This window comes from Hypanus sabinus, chromosome 9 (assembly GCF_030144855.1).
Source record: "Hypanus sabinus isolate sHypSab1 chromosome 9, sHypSab1.hap1, whole genome shotgun sequence".
Taxonomy (NCBI): Eukaryota; Metazoa; Chordata; class Chondrichthyes; order Myliobatiformes; family Dasyatidae; genus Hypanus; species Hypanus sabinus.
This window is the reverse complement of record NC_082714.1, coordinates 2,138,564-2,161,435: the sequence shown is the minus strand read 5'-3', so window position 1 is coordinate 2,161,435 and position 22,872 is coordinate 2,138,564. Positions and strand designations below refer to the sequence as shown.

Below are 22,872 nucleotides of genomic sequence, written 5' to 3'. Positions count from 1 at the left end.
TAAGAAACTCTTAGATAAGCACATGGATGATATAAAAATGGAGAGCCACATGGGAGAGAATTGTTAGATTGATTGAAGAGTAGGTTAAAAGGTTGGCACAAAATCGTAGGCTGAAGGACTGGGGCTGTGTTGTATTACAGCACAAGACGTAGCAGCAGAATTATGTCATTCATTGTCTTAAGAGAAGAGCAGCACAGAAACAGGCCCTTTGGCCCAACTAGTCCATCTCGAAATCTGCCTACTCCCAATGACCTGCACCAGGTCAATAGCCCTCCATACCTCTACTATCCATGTACCTGTCCAAACATCTCTTCACAGTGAAACCGAGCTCACATGGAACACTTGTGCTGGCAGCTCATTCCTGTCAGGGTCCAGTCCGGTCCAGAATCCATGTTCCGGGTCCTCCTGTCACCCGTGATCTAGTCCATGCCAAATCCAGTTAAACTGCCTACTCCCAATGACCTGTACCTGGACTATAGCCCTCCATACCTCTACTATCCATGTACCTGTCCAAACGTCTCTTCACAGTGAAATCGAGCTCACATGGAGCACTTGTGCTGGCAGCTCATTCCACATTCTCACAACCTTCTGAGAGAAGAAGTTTCCTCTCACATTCCCCTTAAACTTCTCACCTTTCACCCTTAAGCCATGATCTTTAGTTGTAGTCTGATCCAGTCTCAGTGGAAAAAGCCTGCTTGCATTTACCCTATCCATAACCCTTATGATTTTGTATACCTCTATCAAATCTCCTCTCAATCTTCTACGTTCTAAAGAATACAGGCAGTCCCCGAGTTACGAACATCCGACTTACGGACAACTCGTACTTACGAACCAAGGAAGGAGAATGCCGTCCACCATCTTAAGTCAGATCGCGATGCCATCCGCCATTTTAAGTCATTGCCATTGACACTGTGTTGAGTGTTTAACAATGTATTTGGCTTAAATTTTTTTTTAGTAAGATTCACCCTGACCCTGCCCCCCCCCCCCCCCCCCCCCCGTTCCGGTCGGCTGGTGGTGCGTGAGATCAGTGCCGGGTTCAAGTTCGATCCAGTGACAGACCGCTCCTGTGCCAGGTTGATGTCGATCCAGTGACTCCCGTACCATCCGTGCTGGGTCGATGTCGAGCTCGCAACTCGACCTCGTGAAAAAGCACTGCCACCTCCAGTTTAAATTCCCAAGCAGAATATTGTGGAGGATCAAATACCCAAACCCAGCACAGCCCCCACTTGTCCCATTTAGCCTCGCTCAGTGTGGTGGTCCTTAGGACCCAGCGGACCTCGGGAGCTGGCGCAGCCCATTGCCCACAGTGTTTCTGTTCCATTGACGGGAAGCAATCGCGATTGAAAATAAAGTGGAAATAATAAAGCGTTTGGAAAGAGGTGAAACGCCATTGTGCATTGGAAAAGCATTAGGCTACAGTCGGTCAACGATCGGAACAATTTTAAAGGATAAAATGAGAATAATGGAGCATGTGAAAGGCCCTGTCCTGATGAAAGCTACAATTATTACTAAGCAACGCTGTGGTTTAATTATTGGAATAAGTGTTTTATATGCATAGAAAGGTAAAATACATACTAAGACAAACGTGTGACTAACTGACGCTAAATAATACCGGATGTACTTGTTCCGATTTATGTACAAATCCAACTTAAAGACGGACTCAGAAATGGAACTCGTACGTAACCCAGGGACAGCCTGTACAGTCCTAACCTATTCAATATTTCCTTATAACTCAGGTCCACCAGAGCCAGCAACATCCTTGTACATTTTCTCTGTTCTTTCAACCTTAGGTAGATGACCAAAACAGCACACAATACTCCAAATTAGGCCTCACCAACGTCTTATACAACTTCAGCATAACATCCCATCTCCTGTACTCAATGAAGGCCAATCTGCTAAAAGCTTTCTTTATGACCCTATCTACCTGAATGAATTATGGATCTGTATTCCCAGAACCCTTTGTTCTACTACACTCCTCAGAACCCTACCATTCACTGTGTAAGACCTACCCTGGTTGGTTCTACTAGTGCAAAACCTTGCACTTGTCTGCGTTAAATTTCTTCTGCCATTTTTCAGACCATTTTTCCAGCTGATCCAGACCCCTCTGCAATCCATGATAGCCTTCCTTGCTGTCCACTGCACCCACAATCTTGGTGTCATCTGCAACTCTGCACGTCCAATTAACCACATTATCATCCGCATTATTGATATGGATGACAAACAACAATGGACCCACACCAGTCCCTGAAGCACACCACTAGTCAGAGGCCTCCAGTCAGAGAGGCAACCATCTACTACCACTCTCTGGCTTCTCCCACAAGGCGAATGTCTAATCTAATTTACTACCTCTTCCTGAATGCTGAGCGACTGAACCTTTTTGACCAACCTCCCATGCGGGACTGTGTCAAATGTCTTGCTAAAGTCCATGTTAACAACATCCGCTGCCTTGCCTTCATCCACTTTCCTGGTAACTTCCTTGAAAAAGTCTAAGATTGGTTAGATACGACCTATCACACACAGAGACAGGCTGATTATCCTTAATCAGCTCATGTCTATCCAAATACTTATACATACAATCCCTGAGAATACCTTCCAAAAACTTTCCCACAACTGATGTCAGACTCTGCAGAGATCACGTTGACATTAGTAATGATCTTTTCAAGAATCACTAGATTCTGAAATGGTTCCGTAAAACAATTGCAAATGTCACTCCACTCTTCAAGACGGGAGAGAGACAAAAGAAGTGAAACTATAAGCCAGTTAGTCTGACCTCAGTGGTTGGGAAGATGTTGGAGTTGATTATTAAGGATGTGGTGTGGTGAACTATGTGCCTGTCGGGACACGCCCCTGCTGACTGCTCCTGTGGCTCCTCCCACAGGCCCCTGTATAAAGGAGACCTGCGGCCTGAAGATCGGCCTCAGTCTCCAGGACCTTGTATGATAGACACTCACTCCTGGTTCCTTCTTCCAGTCAATAAAAGCCGATATCTCGCCTACGTCTCAGTGTGAGTTATTGATGGTGCATCATGTGGTTTCGGGATAATTGGAGGCACGTGATAAAATAGGCTGTAGTCAACATGGTTTCCTCAAGGGGAAATCTTACCTGACAAATCTGTTGGAATTGTTTGAAGAAGTAACTAAAGGAAATTATAGACCTGTTAACCTGACATCAGTGGTTGGGTAGCTGTTGGAATCGATTGTTAGGGATGAGATTACGGCCTACTTGAAGGCACATGACAAGATGGACCAAAGCCAGCATGGTTTCCTGAAAGGAAAATCCTGCCTGACAAACCTACTGCAATTGTTTGAAGAAACTACAAGCAGGGTAGACAAAGGAGATGCAGTAGACATGGTGTACTTGAATTTTCAGAAGGCCTTTGACAAGGTGTCGCACGTGAGGCTGCTTAGCAAGATAAGAGCCCATGGAATTACAGAGAAGTACTCGCATGCGTGGAGCATTGGCTGATCAGCAGAAAACAGAGTGGGAATAAAGGGATCTTATTCTGGCTGGCTGCTGGTTACCAGTGGTGTTCCACAGGGATCAGTGTAGGGACTGTTACTTTTTATGACGTATGTCAATGATTTGGGCTACAGTATTAAGGGATTTGTGACTAAATTTGCCAATGATACAAAGATAAGTGGAGGAGTGGGTAGTGTTGAGAAAACAGAGAGCCTGCAGAGAGACTTAGATAGTTTAGGGGAATGGGCAAAGAAGTGGGAAATAAAATACAATGTCGGAAAGTGTATGGTCATGCACTTTAGTGGAAGAAATAAATGGGCAGACTATTATTTAGATGTGGAGCGAATTCAAAATGCAGAGATGCAAGGAGACTTGGGAGTCCTTATGCAAGATCCCCTAAAGGTTAACCTCCAGGTTGAGTCAGTGGTGAAGAAGGTGAATGCAATGTTGGCATTCATTTCTAGAGGTGTAGAATATAAGAGCAGGGATGTGATGTTGAGGCTGTATAAGGCACTTGTGAGACCACACTTAGAGTATTGTGTGCAGTTTTGGGCTTCTTATTTTAGAAAGGATATTCTGACATTGGAGAGGGTTCAGAGAAGATTCACAAGAATTATTCCAGGAATGAAAGGGTTACTGTATGAGGAACGCCTGGCAGCTCTTGGGCTGTATTCCCTGGAGTTCAGGAGAATGAGGGGGGATCTCATAGAAACATTCCAAATTTTAAAAGGCCTGAACAGATTAGATATGGCAAAGTTATTTCCCATGGTAGGGGATTCTAGGACAAGAGGGCATGACTTCAGGATTGAAGGACGTTCATTTAGAACTGAGATGCGGAGAAATTACTTCAGTCAGAGGATGGCAAATCTGTGGAATTCAAGCGGCTGTGGAGGTCAAACCATTGGGTGTATTTAAGGCAGAGATAGATAGGTTTTTGATTAGCCAGGGCATTGAAGGGTATGGGGTGAAAGCAGGGGAGTGGGGATGACTGGATGAAGTGGATCAGCTCATGATTGAATGGTAGAGCAGACTCAATGGGCTGATTGGCCTGCTTCTGCTCCTAAATCTTATGGTCCTATGGTCTAAGTAACAAGAAGGATAGACAAAGGAGAACTGGTTGATGTTGTGTACTTGGATTTTCAGAAAGCCTTTGACAAGTTGAAACACATTAGGCTGCTTAACAAACTACAAGCCTATGGAATTACAGGAAAGATTCTAGCATGGATAAAACAGTAGCTAATTGGAAGGAGGCGAAGAGTGGGAGTAAATGGAGCCTTTTCTGGCTGGCTGCTGGTGGCTAGTGGTGTTCCACAGGAATCTGTGTTGGGACCAATTCTTTTTACATTATATGTCAACAATTTGGATGCTGGAGGAATTGATGGCTTTGTTGCAAAGTTTGCATATGATATGAATATAGGTGGAGGGGCAGGTAGTTTTGAGGAAGTAGAGAAGCTACAGAAGGATGGAGACATTAGAAAAACGGGTAAAGAAGTGGTAGATGGAATACGGTGTTGGGAAGTGTATGGTCATGCACTTTATCAGAAGAAATGAAAGAGCTGACTATTTTCTAAATGGAGAGAAAATACAAAAAACAGGGTTACAAAGGGACTTGGGAGTCCTTGTGCGGGATTCCCTAAAGGTTGATTTGCAGGTTGAGTTTGTGGCGAGTAAGGTGAATGCAATGTTAGTGTTCATTTCAAGAGGACAAGAATATAAAAGCAAGGATGTAGAGGTGAGGCACTGGTGAGGCTTCATGGAGTATTGTGAGCAGTTTTGGGCTTCTTATCTGGAAAATGATGTGCTGAAACTGGAGAAGGTTGAAAGAAGGCTCACAAAAATGAAGAGCTTTTGATGGCTCTGGACCTGTATTCACTAGAATTCAGAAGAATGACGGTTTACCTCATTGAAACCTATCAAATGGTGAAAGGCCGTGATAGAGTAGATGTGGAGAGGATGTTTCCTATGGTGGGAGAATCTAAAACCAGAGGACACAGCCTCAAAATAGAGGGCCATCCTTTTAGAACAGAGATGAGGAGGAATTTCTTTAGCCAGAGAGTAGTAAAACTGTGGAATTTTTTGCAACAGGCAACTGTGGAGGCCAAATGTTTATGTATATTTAAGGCAGAGGTTGATAGATTCTTGTTTGGTCGGGGCATGAAGGGATATGGGGAGAAGGCAGGAGATTGGGGCTGAGAGGAAAATGGATCAACCATGATGGGCCAAATGGCCTAATTCTGCTCCTATATGTTCTGGTCTTATGGACTTTGTGGCCTATAATTTCCTGGTTTATGTTAGAGCCTTTTTTAAATAGTGGAACAACACTGGCTATCCTTCAATACAAAAGATGATTTAAATATCTCTACTGAGGCCCTGGCAACATCTGTGCATGCCTCCTGTAGGGTGCGAGGGAACACCTTGTCAGGCCATGGGGATTTATCCACCTTGATTTGCCTCAGGGTAGCAAACACCTCCTTCTCTGTAATCTGTACAGGATCCATGAAGTTGATGCTACTTTCCCTCACTTCTATAGACTCGTGAATAAATACAAATGTAAAGAATTACAATCTCCCCCAGCTGTTTTGGCTCTACACATGGATTACCATTCTGGTCTTCAAGAGGACCAATTTTGTCCCTTGCAATCCTTTTGCTCTCAACATAGTTGTAGAATCCCTTAGGATTCTCCTTCACTTTGTTTGCTAGAGAAACTTTATGCCTTCTTTTAGCCTTCCTGATTTGTTTCTTAAGTGTTCCCTTGTATTTCTTGTACTCCATAGCACCTCATTTGTTCCTACCTGCCTATATCTGCTATGTACTTCCTTTTTAGGAAGTACACAGGACATCAATATCTCTAGAAAACCAAGGTTCACCTGTACCTTTACCTTTTATTCTGAAAGACACATACAAGCTTAGTCCTCCCAAAATTTCATTTTTGCAAGCTTCCCACTTTCCAGGTACACATTTGCCAGAAAACAACCTGTCCCAATTCACACTTAGACCATAAGACATAGGAGCAGAATTAGGCCATCTGGCCCATTGAGTCTGCCATTCAATCATAGCTGATCCTTTTTTTCTCCTCCTAAAACTCAGTTCCTGGCCTTCTCCCTGTAACCTTTGATGCCATGTCCAATCAAGAACCTATCAATCTCTACCTTAATTATGCCCAACGACCTGGCCTTTACAACTACACGTGACAACAAATTCCACAAATTCACCACCCTTTGGCTAAAGAAATTCCTCAGCATCTCTGTTTTGAAAGGGTGCCCTCTATCCTGAGGCTGTGCCCTCTTGTCTTAGACTCTCCCACCATGGGAAATGTCCTTTCCACATCTACTCTGTCTAGGCCTTTCAACATTTGAAAGGTTTCAACAAGATCCCCCCTCATCCTAATGAGTTCCAGTGAGTACAGACCCAAAGCCATCAAACATTCCTTGTATGATAACCCTTTCATTCCTGGAAGCATCCTTGTGAACCTCCTCTGGACCCTCTCCAATGGCAGCACATCTTTTCTAAGATGAGGGGCCCAAAACTGTTCACTGCCTCGCCAGTGCCTTATAAAGCCTCAGTATTACATTCTTGCTCATTTCTGATATCATCAAAAGTTGCCTTTCTTCAATTTGGAAACTCGACCCACAGACCAGACCTGTCTTTTTGCATATTTACTTTGAAACTATTGGCATTGTGGTCACTGGATGCAAAGTGTTCCCCTGCACAAACTTCTGACACCTGCCCTGTCTCATTCCCTACTAGCCGATCCAGTATCACACACTCTCTTGTTTGGGACTTCTATGCACTGATGAAGGAAACTTTCCAAAGCACATTTGACAAACTCTATCCCATCTAGTTCTTTTACAGTATGAAATTCCCAGCCAATATGTGAAAAGTTAGAAACACCTAGTATAACAACCTTACGTTTCTTACAACAGTCTGTGATCTCTTTACAAATTTGTTCCTCTAAATCCCTAGGTCTGTTAGTTAGTCTGTAATTTAGGCCCATTAACATGGTCATACCTTTCTTATTTCTCAGTTCCACCCATAATCCCTCACTAGACAAGTTTTCCAGTCTGTCCTGACTGAGCAATGCCAAGACAATTTCCCCAACTAGTAATGCTATCCCTCCTCCTTTAATCTCTCCCACTGTGTCACATCTAAAAGAACAGAACCCTGGAATACCAAGCTGACAGCAATGCCCTTTAGTAACAAAGTCTCACTAATATCTACAATGTCATAATCCAGGGGTGGCCAAACTGCGGCTCGTGAGCCACATGCGGCTCTTTGGCATTCAATGTGCGGCTCATGGAAATATGTTGATTGACCTCCTTTTTACCATGTGCTGCCATTGCGTAGAAGTGAATGGCAAAGCATTTTGGTGATAAATAGAACCGCGGGAAATCCCTTGAGACTTAATTCCATTACTCAAGAGTTGGTGAGAATCGCTACATGGTGCTGAAGGCAGCTTGAAGACAGAGGTGCGAGTTTCAAAATACACGACGTAGATCTACATTGTTGGGCACTGAAGGCAAAAGTAGCACAGACGTAGATCTACGTCATTTGGCACTCAAAGTGTTAGTGAGTCTAGGCCCGACTGCATTCACATCATGTACATTAATGCAGTGTAACACAGGACGCAGACCTAGTTGGATAAAAGTCTTGTTTACAAGTGTCTGTGAAAATTTTGTGAAGGAAGATGGCGTCATCAAATTGTAAGAAACGAAAATATGAAGATGAAAACAGACATCTTAAGCCACAGTGGGAGGAATATTTTGCATTTACCATTAAAGGAAGTAAACTTTTGCGTCTTATCTGCAATGTGTCACTCAGTCATTACAAAGCCAGTAATTTGAAACGCCACTATGAAACAACTCGCAAAAATTTTTCGGCTGATTATTCATGTAAATCCAAATTACGGAAAAACAAATTAACTGTGTTAAAATCATCTCTAAATAGCCAGCAGACACTGTTGACAATGTTCAGTGAGGAAGCCGAGACAACGACTGAAGCTAGTTTCGTTATGTCATGGAATATTGCTCATGCTAAACGCCCATATTCTGATGGTGAATTTGTTAAGAAGAATATAGCTGAGGTTGTTGCAGTGTTAGATCCAAATAACACAAAACTTCAGTGACTAATAGTACAAACACTAGTTTCACGCCACACTATAGAGAGGCGTATCTCCTAGATCAGTGCTGATGTTGCAGGCAAAATGATGTGAAGAATTCCCTTGCATTCAGCTTAGCTCTTGGTGAATCTACAGACATACAAGACAACCCACAACTGGCAGTATTTATTTGTTATGTTTCCTCTGATGTAACTGTGAAAGAAGAGATGTTGGACTTGGTGGCATTAAAAGATTGGAGCATTGTCTGTTTATGTCATAAAAATATTATGATAAGACTAATTTTGTAAGGTGGTATTTGATTAAAATCTCTAATTGTATTGGTTTGCTTTTTTTCACATATTTCCTCCATGTTTTGACCAGATATTTACTTAGACTAATAAATATCATTAAAAATATCTCAGTTTTTTCCCTTTTATTTTTATTTTTGGCAGTCATAAGGTAATCATGTTACTGAAATGCAAATTTGCATACTTTTCTTAGATGTTCCCGTAGTTCAGTACTGTATTAAATACACTCAATATAGTTAAAACAATCATCGGTCAAGATTTTGAAAACATTTGGTATATATGTACATTATGATTACTGAAACTAATACAAATTAACAGTTTAAAAAACTACATGCATGAATGAATATTATTGCATACATGTATTTCTTAACATTTATATAACATTTTTGTAACAAAATGTGTATGTAACAATAAAAAAAGTGTGTTAATTTTGTTCATGTTTTGCGGCTCTCAAACATCTGAAGTTAATCGTATGTGGCTCTTACATGAAGTAAGTTTGGCCACCGCTGTCGTAATCCATGCCCTGAGCTCATCCCCCTTTCCTACGATACGTCTTGCATTGAAATATCTGCAGTTCAGGACTCTAGTCACACCATGCTCAGCCTTTTGATTCCTGACTTTGTTTGAGGTCGTACCAACATCAGCCTCCACAACCTCTCCACTAACTGTTCTGGCACTCTGGTTCCCATCCCCCTGCAACATTAGTTTAAACCCCACTGGGTAGCATTAACAAACCTTCCTGCTAGGATACTCGGCCCATCGAGTCTGCTCTGCCATTCCATCATGGCTGATTCATTATCCCTCTCAACCCCATTCTCCTGCCCTCTCCCTATAACCTTTGATGCCCTGACCAATCAAGAACTTGTCAACCTCCACTTTAAATATACCCAATGACTTGGCCTCCACAGCCATCTGTGCCAAAGAATTCCACACAATCACCACCCTCTGGCTAAAGAAATTCCTCCTAAATGGACGTCCCTCTATTCTTAGGCTGTGCCTTCTGCTTCTTGATTCAGCCACCACTGGAAACATCTTCACATTCAATCCATCCCAGCCTTTCAATACACTATTCTAGATTCTGTTCTGTTCCTTACAGGAGGCAGGTTGTAATCCAGGAAACATGGAAGATGAGACTAAGAGTAAGGGTGGGAAGGAGAACTATGTTGATAAAATTCTCTACACATATGACAAAGGGTACATTGTGGACTCACCTCCTTTTTACCATTCAGAATGCTCCGACCTTCAATAAATGCATCTCCCCCACTCACGTTCACGCCACCTGTTAGAATTTTGAAGGTGGTTGTTTTTCCAGCTCCATTTAACCCCAGCAATCCAAAACACTCGCCTCTGCTCACGGCCAAACTAATCCTGTTCACAGCGATTGTGGACTCCTTCCCGGGGTAGACCTGTGAAGCATGCAGCAAAGATTAGCAGTGTTCAGGACCAACCATGTACCACATAGCTCCCCTTGAACTGAACCACTGTCCCTTCCCACCATTGTCAACCCTCAATAAACCACCCTCCCCTCTGGGAAAGGCAAGGAGGTTCCTGGATGAGCAAAAAGACAGTGAAGAGCAGATGATGGGAGTCAAATGGGTGGCACTGTAGCATGGAGGTTAGCACAAAGTGATCACAGCACGAGGTGTAAGATCAGGCTTTGATTTCTGTGACAGGAGTCGGAGTAAGGAGTTTGTACATTCTCCCTGTGGCCACGTGTGGTTCTTCCCACATCCCACAACATATGATCAGGGTTAATGAGTTGTGGGCAATGCTGGTGCTGGAAGCATGGCAACACTTGCGGGCTGCCCCCAGCACAATCTTCGCTGATTTGATTGACACAAACGACAAGTTTCACTGTATGTTTTGATGTACATGTGACAAATGAAGCCAATCTTTAATCTTTAACACACATGGGAGCCAGGATAATTACAGAAAGCTCAGAGAACTTACAGAAGGAAATAAAATAGGGTAAAAGGTGAAATGTTTAAGGGGAACCTGATGGGAAACTTCTTCACTCAGAGGATAGCAAGAGTATGGAACGAGCTGCCAGTGTAAATGGTGGATGCAGGTTCAAGTTCGACATTTAAGAGAAATTTGGACAAGTACATAGATGCGAGGGATAAGGAGGGGTCGAGGGTCCGGGTGTAGGATGATGGGATCAGGTTGGCATGGACTCAATGGGCTGTGTGGTCGTGCTCCATGACTCAATGTTAAAGATCAAAAAGTGATTTTAGCTATTAAAGCTGTAGTTAATCATTTACTGTTATCTTTGGGTAAAGGTATAAAGTTTCATGTCAGGAGATTGAGATTCTCCTGGAGGCTCGTTGTGTAAACAAAGATTTTGACATTCTCCATTTGCAGCTGCTATGCATTGAGTTTCAGTCACAATGTCCACGACAGAGCAGTGCAGCTCCAGCAGATCAATGCAGCTGCTGCACGGCTGCCAGTGGCTTCCTGCTGCCTTGCATCAGGAATGCGACGTGATGCACTTACCTTGGAGAGCTCCTTTAACACCAGAGGTTTGTCCAGCTGTATGGCTGGTGATTCCTCTATCTTCATGCGCTCCACCATAACATCATAGTCTTCCACAGCATGCGGGGCCATGGCATCTATAATCAGAGCCTAAAAGAAGACAGCAATGCAACTGAATCACTCTCTCCAATCATCAGTCACAGAGTACTGCAGCAATAAAACAGGACATTCAGCCCATCTAGTCCATGCCAAAATATTATTCTGCCTCATCCCATTGAGCTACACCTGGACCACAGCCCTCCGTACCCCTCCTATCCAAGTACCTATCCAAACTATTCTTAAATGTTGCAACTGATGCTGCATCCTCCACTTCCACTGGCAGCTCATTCCTCACTCTCAGTAGCTTGAGTGAAGTTGTTCCCCCCATGTTCTCAAGTATTCCACCTTTCACCCATAACCTATGACTTCTAGTTCTAGTCTCACCCAACCTCAAGTCTGCTTGCATTTATTCTATCTATAACCCTCATAATGTTGTATACCTCTATTAAATCTCCCTTTATTTATCCTGGACTTATTTCCACTTGGCATCATTTACCTATTATTATTTAATTATTTGTGGTTTTATATTGCTATATTTCTACACTATCCTTGGTGCGACTGTAACGAAACCCAGTTTCCCTCGGGATCAATAAAGCATGCCTGTCTGTTACTTGCCTATGTTCCAGGGAATGAAGTTGTAACCTATTCAACCTTTCCTCATAACTCAGGTCCTCAAGTCCCAGCAACATCCTTGTAAATTTTCTTTGCATTCTTTCAATCCTATTGCTACGGCCTATGTAGAATGGATGCAGAGAGGTTGTTTCCTATAATGAGAGAGTCTAGGACCAGAGGACACAGTTTCAGAGTACAAGGATGTCCATTTAGAACAGAGATGAGGAGGAATTACTTTAGCCGGAAGGTGGTCAATTCATTGCCTCAGACGGCTGTGGGGGCCATGTCATTGGGTATATTTAAAGCAGAGGTTCATAGGTTCTTGATCAGGACATCAAAGGTTATGGGGAGAAGGCAGGCGAATGGGTTCTTTCAATCTTATCGGTATCCTTGCTGTAGGTACGTGACTAGAATTGCAAACAATACTCCAAATTAGACGTCATCAACATCTTCAACATAACATCCCAACTCCTGTACTCAATACTTTGAGTGATTAGGAGCAATGCACCAAAAGCTTCTTAATGTCCCTATCTACACGTGACACCATTTTCAAGGAATTACGGACCCCTCTTTCCAATTGCACTCCTCAGTGCCCTACTGCTCAACGTGCAAGTCCTCCCAAATTGCAACACCTCACACTTTTCTGCATTAAGTTCCACCTGCTGTTTTCAGCCCTCTCCTCATCTGGTCCAGATCCCTACTGCAAGCTGTGATAGTCTTCCTTACTTGGTGTCATCTACAAATTTGCTGAGGGGTTTTGTCACTTTGTACCACAATGGAAGACAAACATTAACTGTTAATAACCAGTTATTCCCAGTTCACGCACTCACCAGCTTCTTCTTCCAGAAGGTACGATGGATACAACTGGACAAAGTTCTGAAAACATTGAACTCAACAAGGAAAAGTAGAGCCATGAATGCCAATCCTTGGGTTGCCAGGGCAGCAATGATCCGGCCAATGCCTGGATGCTCCCAGGAAAAGTAATTCATTTGGTAGGTGATGTCTGCGAATGGTTAATAATGCATAGGGTATCAGACATGGCAGCTCCAGAACATCTTCCAATCATTACAGAACTAAACTCATTCTGACACCTTGAAAAGCTCCTGGATGCTGAGATGAGGAATGGGTGGGAGGGTAGGGAAGGGGTGTGAGCGAGTGGTGAAGGATGAACATTGAGGATGAGATGATGGGGGGGAAGGCATGGTAGTTTAGAAATGATACGGTAGCGTAGTGGTTAGTACAACACTTTACAGTGTCGGCTGTAATACTGGGGTTCAATCTCGACTGCTTGCTGTAAGGAGGTTGTACATTCTCTACATGACTGTGAGGGTTTCCTCTGGTTTTCTCCCGCATTCCAAAATCATATAGGTTAGTATTAATCAGCTCCAGTATTCCATCATGGCTGATCTAATTTTCCTCTCAGCCCCAATCTCCTGCCTTTTCCCAGTGTCCCTTCATGCCCTGACCAAACAAGAATCTATCAACCTCTGCCTTAAATATACATAAAGATTTGGCCTCCACAGCTGCTTGTGGCAAAGAATTCCACAGATTCACCACCCTCTGGCTAAAGAAGTTCTTCCTCATCTCCGTTCTGAAAGGACACCCCTGAGACTGTGCCTTTGGTCTTCACCTCTTACACCACAGGAAACCTCCACTCCATCAAGGCCTTTCACCATTGGATAGGTTTCAATGAGTTCACCCCTCATTCTTCTGAATTCTAATGAACACAGGCCCAGAGCCACCAGATGCTCTTCATATGACAAGCCATTCAAACCCAAAAATGTCCATTTTCTAAACAGAGAGAAAATCCAAAAATCTGAGAAGCACAGGGATTTGGGAGTCCTTGTGCAGAACACCCCTAAAGGTTAATTTGCACACCCTTTCTAAGATAAGGGGCCCAGACCTGCTCACAATACTCCAAGTGAGGCCTCACTAATGCTTTATAAGCTCTCAACATTACATCCTTTCTTTTATATTCTAGTCCTCTTGAAATGAATGTTAACATTGCATTTGTCTCCCTCACCACTACCAAGGGAATCCTGCACAACAACTACCAAGTCCCTTTGTACCTCAGTTTTTTTTGTATTTTCTCTCCATTTAGAAAATAATCAACCCTTTCATTTCTGCTACCAAAGTGCATGACCACATAACTCCTGACACTGTATTCCATCTGCCATTTCTTTGCCCATTCTCCTAATCTTTCCAAGTCCTTCTGTAGCCTCTCCACTTCCCTTCACCTACCTTCATATCATCTGCAAACTTTTAGAAACATAGAAACAAAGAAAATAGGTGCAGGAGAAGGCCATTCGGCCCTTCGAGCCTGCACCGCCTTTCAGTATGATCATGGCTGATCATCCAACTCAGAACCCTGTACCTGCTTTCCCTCCATACCCCTGATCCCTTTAGCCACAAGGGCCATATCTAACTTCCTCTTAAATATAGCCAATGAACCGGCCTCAACTGTTTCCTGTGGCAGAGAATTCCACAGATTCACCACTCTCTGTGTGAAGAAGTTTTTCCTCATCTTGGTTCTAAAAGGCTTCCCCTTTATCCTTAAACTGTAACCCCTCATTCTGGACTACCCCAACATCGGAAACAATCTTCCTGCATCTAGCCTGTCCAATCCCTTTAGAATTTTATATGTTTCAATAAGATCCCCCCTCAATCTTCTAAATTCCAGTGAGTATAAGCCAAGTCGATCCAGTCTTTCTTTATATGAAAGTCCTGCCATCCCTGGAATCAATCTGGTGAACCTTCTCTGTACTCCCTTCTATGGCAAGAATGTCTTTCCTCAGATTAGGGGACGAAAACTGCACACAATGCTCCAGGTGCGGTCTCACCAAGGCCTTGTACAACTGCTGTAGAATCTCCCTGCTCCTGTACTCAAATCCTTTTGCTATGAATGCCAACATACCATTTGCCTTTTTCACCGCCTTCTGTACCTGCATGCCCACCTTCAATGACTGGTGTACAATGACACCCAGGTCTCGTTGCATCTCCCCTTTTCCTAATCAGCCACCATTCAGATAATAACCTGTTTTCCTGTTCTTGCAACCAAAGTGGATAACCTCACATTTATCCACATTAAATTGCATCTGCCATGAATTTTCCCACTCACCTAACCTATCCAAGTCACCCTGCATCCTCTTAGCATCCTGCTTACAGCTAACACCGCCGCCCAGCTTCGTGTCATCCGCAAACTTGGAGATGCTGCATTTAATTCCCTTGTCTAAATCATTAATATATATTGTAAACAACTGGGGTCCCAGCACTGAGCTTTGCGGTACCCCACTACTCACTGCCTGCTATTCTGAAAAGGTCCTGTTTACTCCCACTCTTTGCTTCCTGTCTGCCAACCAATTCTCTATCCACATCAATACCATACCCCCAATACCTTGTGCTTTAAGTTTGCACACTAATCTCCTGTGTGTGACCTTGTCAAAAGCCTTTTGAAAATCTAAATATACCACATCCACTGGCTCTCCCCTATCCACTCTACTAGTTACATCTTCAAAAAATTCTATAAGGTTCGTCAGACATGATTTTCCTTTCACAAATCCATGCTGACTTTGTCCGATGATTTCACCTCTTTCCAAATGTGCTGTTATCACATCTTTGATAACCGACTCTAGCATTTTCCCCACCACCGATGTCAGATTAGCTGGTCTATAATTCCCCGGTTTCTCTCTCCCTCCTTTTTTCAAAAGTGGGGTTACATTAGCCACCCTCCAATCCTCAGGAACTAATCCAGAATCTAAGGAATTTTGAAAAATGATCACTAATGCATCCACTATTTCTTGGGCTACTTCCTTAAGCACACTGGGATGCAGACCATCTGGCCCTGGGGATTTATCTGCCTTTAATCCCTTCAATTTACGACAACACTTCCCTACTAACATGTATTTCCCTCAGTTCCTCCATCTCACTGGACTGTTGGTCCCTTACTATTTCCGGAAGATTATTTATGCCCTCCTTAGTGAAGACAGAACCAAAGTAGTTATTCAATTGGTTTGCCATGTCTTTGTTCCCTATGATTAATTCACCTGTTTCTGACTGTAAAGGACCTACGTTTGTCTTGACCAATCTTTTTCTTTTCACGTATCTATAAAAGCTTTTACAGTCAGTTTTTATGTTCCCTGCCAGCTTTCTCTCATAATCTTTTTTCCCTTTCCTAATTAAGCCCTTTGTCCTCCTCTGCTGGTCTCTGAATTTCTCCCAGTCCTCAGGTGTGCTGCTTTTTTTTTGCTAATTTATATATTTCTTCTTTGGACTTGATACTATCCCTAATTTCCCTTGTCAGCCACGGGTGCACTACCTTCCCTGGTTTATTCTTTTGTCAAACTGGGATGAACAATTGTTGTAGTTCATCCATGCGATCTTTAAATGCTTGCCTTTGCATATCCACCGTCAACCTTTTAAGTATCATTTGCCAGTCTATCTTAGCTAATTCACGTCTCATACCTTCAAAGTTACCCTTCTTTAAGTTCAGAACCTTTGTTTCTGAATTAACTATGTCACTCTCCATCTTAATGAAGAATTCCACCATATTATGGTCACTCTTACCCAAGGGGCCTCGCACAACAAGATTGCTAACTAACCCTTCCTCATTGCTCAATACCCAATCTAGAATGGCCTGCTCTCTAGTTGGTTCCTCGACATGTTGGTTCAGAAAACCATCCTGTATACATTCCAAGAAATCCTCTTCCTCAGCGCCCTTACCAATTTGGTTCACCCAATCTATATGTAGATTGAAGTCACCCATTATAACTACTATTCCTTTATTGCACGCATTTCTAATTTCCTGTTTAATGCCATCCCCAACCTCTCTACTACTGTTTCAGCAAAGCCATCAATTCCATCATCCAAATCACTGATGCATAATGCAAAAAGAGTCAGTCCCAACACAGAGCTGTGTGGACATGACTAGTCACCCGCAGCCAGTCAGAAAAGGTTCCCCTTATTCCCACTCTACCTCCTGCCAATCAGCTACTGCTTTATCCATGCTAGAATCTTTCCTGTAATACCATGGGGTCTTATCTTGTTAAGCAGCCTTGTGTGTGGCCTTGTCAAAGGCCTCTGAAAATTCAAGTACACAACATCAATCTATTCTCCTTTGTCTATCCTGCTTGTTACTTCTTCAAAGAATTCCAACAGATTTGTCAGGCAGGATTTTCCCTTGAGGAAACCATGCTGTCTATGGCCTATTTTATCATGCACCTCCAAGTACTCTGAGACCTCATCCTTAACAATCAACTCCAACATCTTCCCAACCACTGAGATCAGACTAATTGGCCTATAATTTCCTTTCTTCTGCCCCTCTCCCTTCTTGAAGAGTGGAATGACATTTGCAATTTTCCAATCTTCCGGAACCATTCCAAAATCTAGTGATTCTTGAAAGATCATTAATAATGTCTCCACAATCTCTTCAGACACCTCTTTCAGAACTCTGGGGTGTACACCATCTGGTCCAGGTTACTTATCTACCTTCAGACCTGTCATTTTCCCAAGAACCTTCTCTCTAGTTATGGTAAATTCATACACTTCAAGTCCCAACACCTGAAACTTCCACCATACTACTAGTGTCTTTCACAGTGAAGACTGATGCAAAATACTCATTCAGTTCATCTGCTATTTCATTGTCCCCCATCACTACCTCTCCAGCATCGTTTTCCAGCAGTCCAATATCCACTCTCACCTCTCTTTTGCACTTTATGCAACTGAAGAAACTTTTGGTGTAGTCTTTAATATTATTAGCTAGCTTATTTTGGCATTCCATCTCTACCTTTTCAATGACATTTTTACTTGCCTCCTGTTAGTTTTTGAAAGATTCCCAATCTTGTAACCTTCCACTAATATTTGCTCTATAATATGTCCTTAAATGTTGCCATACTTTCAGCACCAACATAGCAATAAAATGCGTCACTTGTGTCAAATCAAATCAACATGGGTTGTACCCCATAAGGTAGATGGGGATGTTGGAAGGGTGAAGACACCACAGGTGGACAGGGTGTCGGGATGGGGATGACAGTGGGGTCGACGACGGTGGAGTGGGGATGACGGCGGGGTCTACAGAATATCTGTGGCAAGTTCTCCAAGATACTTGGAGCAACCTACCAGCTGATTTTTTTCACGACAGATAATTGACGCAGTTTTAAAGCCAAAGGGTGGTCACATCAAATAATGATTTGATTTAGTTACGTTTGCAGTTTACTGCTCTTTATAGTATTTCTTTTGATATTTAGAAACTTTTCCTTTCATTATTTTTGAAAGCAAATTTGTTTCACAGAATTGTTTAACATGTGCCAAAGACTTTTGCATAGTACTGTATACAGCTTATAAGTTGGGATGCATTCTGTGTTGAGTTGGAGTTTATAGCTAAGTAGGGAGAATTGTTGTGTAGTTAATACTTCACTAATATTGTAAATATATTGTTTGATTCAGCATTCTTTGTTGTTTACATAATGCTGCAATTTATATGTAAAAGCACATAAATCACATAAGTCATCACACCACCACATCTTATGCACGTGCCTTGCTTAAAGTTAAAACAAAATTAAGCTACACTATTCCCAGTTCTGTGTTTTTGCTTTCAATTAGTTTAATGTTTTGGAGTTAATAAACATAACAGTTCCCCTTAAATATTTCACCATTCACTCTTAATCTATGCCCTCTAATTCTAGTCTCATCCAACCTCAGTGGAAAAAGCTTGCTTACATTTCTCCTATCAATACTCCTCTTATTTCATATACCTCTATCAAATCTCCCCTAAAGGGAATAATATCCTAATCTGTTCAACCCTTCCCTATAACTCAAGGATGATCAGGAATGACCAGGGGATGTTAAAATCTGACTTCCCAGCGACACTTGTGTAAATGGAGGAAGTCTCAAATGTGAGAAGAGTAGATAACTTTGTGTTTCAATCAGACATGACCACAGGCAAAGTGATCTGAAGTGTAATCAGTCTCATCAGAAAGCAGGCACTCCGCTGGACAACTTTGGCCTGGTATGGGTAGTCAGAGGCAATGATCAACTACAGCACTGGCACTGGACTGTACAATGTTGTCCAGGGGCATCTGCCAACCGGCTTGCCACCCCCGTTCATTGGGCAGGAGGGTATACTCACTGAACTTCGCACACAGATACTCGGCAACTGGGCTGCTGGTACACACCCCGATCAGCAGGTAGTTCTGGTAAAACTCGCTCAAGCCATGCCCAAGGCAGTAATTGGGTAAAACCAAGAACACAGAGTCCAGAACCTTCGATAGGCCCATCAGGCCAAGCTCTGTAACAGTGAAACAGGACAAAGAATTTACTGAGATCCAAGGATAAGCCAGGAAATTATAGTGGGTACGTTATTGGAAGATATTCTTAGCAGCTGGATATACAAGTACAGTGGACTCTGGTTAACTGGGACACATTGGCCCAATATGCTTTGGCTCAGGTAAAGGGAGGCTGCAAATAGCCGAAGTTTCATGGAAATTAAAGTTTAAAAGGTGTAAAAACACAAACTACCATTTAACTAAGAAACAAATGTATGTATTTAAATGAAATACAGAACACATTAGAACACTACAAATACTATAACAGTACTATAAAACTATGTTTCTAGTGTAATGATAGAGGAATTTGACTCTTTAGAACATTGATGAGGAAGAATTTCTTTAGCCGGGGGTGGTGAAACTATGGGATTTATTACTACAGATAACTGTGAAGGCCGTCATTGGATATATTTAAAGCAGAGGTTGATTGTTCTTGAATAGTCAGAGTGTCAAGAATTATAGAGAGAAGGCAGGAGAATGAGGTTGAGAGGGACAATAAATCAGTCAACATGAAATGACGGAGCGGTCCAGATGGGCCAAATCACTTAATTCTGCTCTTACGTTTCACAGTCCCATGACACTGACCACAAACCACAGTCCTGTTCAAAACCGGCACATACCCTGTACCCTCCTTAGGCATGTCACTGTCCCGAGCTGGGCCCGAGACAATAGAGTCTATGACTGTGTCCCCAGTGCAGATATGCCAAGTGCACTTCCCCTATCATTCTTGTGTAACACAGAGTACTGCATAATGGTGACTCTTCCTACAGTCGTGTCCAGGGAGACTACTCCTCAAGTTTCAGTTGCACTTCAGCCTCACACTCCTGATCGACAGTCACCTAGTACGGGGGGAGGAGGGATGCAGTCACCTGTGAGTTCTCCTGGTGGGATTGATTGAGGACCTGGCCGAGAGGACCATTCACGGGTCTAGACAGTGGGCAGTTGAGAGCTCCACCCGAACCAGCTTACACTAGTGCCTGGGGGTTCTTGGAGCAGGAGCACACAATCATTATAGGTATCATTATGGGATTCAAGTTTCTGGATCATTGGGACCTCTTCTGGGACAGGCGTGACCTGTTCAAGAAGGATGGGTTACACTTGAATCCTGGGGGGACCAATATCCTAGCGGGGAGGTTTGCTAGGGCTACAGGGCGGACTTTAAACTAGTGAGATGGGGGGGGGGGGCGGGAATCAATTTGAGGAAACTGTGGGAGAGGAGGTTAGTTCACCAGTAGAGCAAGTAAGTAGACAGTGTGTGAGGGAGGAAAGGCAGGTGATGGAGAAGGGATGCGCTCAGCCCGAAGATGTAGGGGAGAAGAAAGAAAAGGATAATAAATTTGAATGCATTGTTAGGGATGAAAAGAGAGGAGGAGGTGGAGAGTATCTTAAATGTATCTATTTTAATGCTAGGAATATTGTAAGAAAGGTGGATGAGCTTAAAGCGTGGATTGATACCTGGAATTATGATGTTGTAGTTATTAGTGAAACATGGTTGCAGGAAGGGTGTGATTGGCAACTAAATATTCCTGGATTTAGTTGCTTCAGGTGTGATAGAGTAGGAGGGGCCAGAGGAGGAGGTGTTGCATTGCTTGTCCGAGAAAATCTTATGGCGGTGCTTTGGAAGGATAGATTAGAGAGCTCGTCTAGGGAGACTATTTGGGTGGAATTGAGGAATGGGAAGGGTGTAGTAACACTGATAGGAGTGTATTATAGGCCACCTAATGGGGAGCGTGAGTTGGAAGAGCAAATGTGTAAGGAGATAGCAGATATTTGTAGTAAACACAAGGTGGTGATTGTGGGAGATTTTAATTTTCCACATGTAGACTGGGAAGCTCATTCTGTAAAAGGGCTGGATGGTTTAGAGTTTGTGAAATGTGTGCAGGATAGTTTTTTGCAACAATACATAGAAATACCGACTAGAGATGGGGCAGTGTTGGATCTCCTGTTAGGGAATGCGATAGGTCAGCTGACAGATGTATGTGTTGGGGAGCACTTCGGGTCCAGTGATCACAATAGCATTAGCTTCAATATAATTATGGAGAAGGACAGGACAGGACCTAGAGTTGAGATTTTTGATTGGAGAAAGGCTAACTTTGAGGAAATGCGAAGGGATTTAGAGAGAGTGGATTGGGTCAAGTTGTTTTATGGGAAGGATGTAATAGAGAAATGGAGGTCATTTAAGGGTGAAATTATGAGGGTACAGAATCTTTATGTTCCTGTTAGGTTGAAAGGAAAGGTTAAAGGTTTGAAAGCACCATGGTTTTCAAGGGATATTAGAAATTTGGTTCGGAAAAAGAGGGATGTCTACAATAGATATAGGCAGCATGGAGTAAAGGAATTGCTCGAGGAATATAAAGAATGTAAAAAGAATCTTAAGAAAGAGATTAGAAAAGCTAAAAGAAGATACGAGGTTGGTTTGGCAACTAAGGTGAAAGTAAATCCGAAAGGTTTCTAGTTATATTAAAAGCAAGAGGATAGTGAAGGATAAAATTGGCCCCTTAGAGAATCAGAGTGGTCAGCTATGTGTGGATCCGAGGGAGATGGGAGAGATTTTGAACGATTTCTTCTCTTCGGTATTCACTAAGGAGAAGGATATTGAATTGTGTAAGGTGTGGGAAACAAATAAGGAAGTTATGGAACCTATGACAATTAAAGAGGTGGAAGTACTGGCGCTTATAAGAAATTTAAAAGTGGAGAAATCTCCGGGTCCTGACAGGATATTCCCCAGGACCTTGAGGGAAGTTTGTGTAGAAATAGCAGGAGCTCTGACGGAGATCTTTAAGATGTCATTAGAAACGGGGATTGTGCCGGAGGATTGGCATATTGCTCATGTGGTTCCATTGTTTAAAAAGGGTTCTAGAAGTAAGCCTAGCAATTATAGACCTGTCAGTTTGACATCAGTGGTGGGTAAATTAATGGAAGGTATTCTTAGAGATAGTATTTATAATTATCTAGATAGACAGGATCTGATTAGGAGTAGCCAGCATGGATTTGTGTGTGGAAGATCATATTTGACAAACCTCATTGAATTTTTTGAAGAAGTTACGAGGAATGTTGATGAGGGTAAGGCAGTGGATGTAGTTTATATGGACTTCAGCAAAGCCTTTGACAAAGTTCCACATGGAAGGTTAGTTAAGAAGGTTCAGTCGTTAGGTGTAATTCTGGAGTAATAAAATGGATTCAACAGTGGCTAGATGGGAGATGCCAGAGAGTAGTGGTGGATAATTGTTTATCGGGATGGAGGCTGGTGACTAGCGGGGTGCCTCAGGGATCTGTTTTGGGCCCAATATTGTTTGTAATATACATAAATGATCTGGATGATGGGGTGGTAAATTGGATTAGCAAGTATGCTGATGATACTAAGGTAGGAGGTGTTGTGGATAATGAGTTGGGTTTTCAAAGCTTGCAGGGAGATTTATGTCGGTTAGAAGAATGGGCTGAACGTTGGCAGATGGAGTTTAATGCTGAGAAGTGTGAGGTTCTACATTTTGGCAGGAATAATCCAAAT

At 42.7% G+C, this 22,872-nt stretch overlaps 1 protein-coding gene across 4 annotated transcripts in view; it reads right to left on the bottom strand.

Annotated features, from left to right (window-relative positions):
* abca3b (ATP-binding cassette, sub-family A (ABC1), member 3b) overlaps positions 1-22,872 on the bottom strand; it is a 235,319-nt gene that overhangs the window by 75,895 nt on the left and 136,552 nt on the right. For all 4 annotated transcript variants that reach the window (XM_059978838.1, XM_059978841.1, XM_059978840.1 and 1 more), the window contains exons 23-26: positions 19,169-19,327; positions 12,876-13,048; positions 11,356-11,484; positions 10,074-10,268 (exon numbers count right to left, since the gene is read on the bottom strand). In XM_059978838.1, the coding sequence (XP_059834821.1) occupies positions 10,074-10,268; positions 11,356-11,484; positions 12,876-13,048; positions 19,169-19,327 (656 nt within the window). The remainder of the gene's footprint in view (positions 1-10,073; positions 10,269-11,355; positions 11,485-12,875; positions 13,049-19,168; positions 19,328-22,872) is intronic.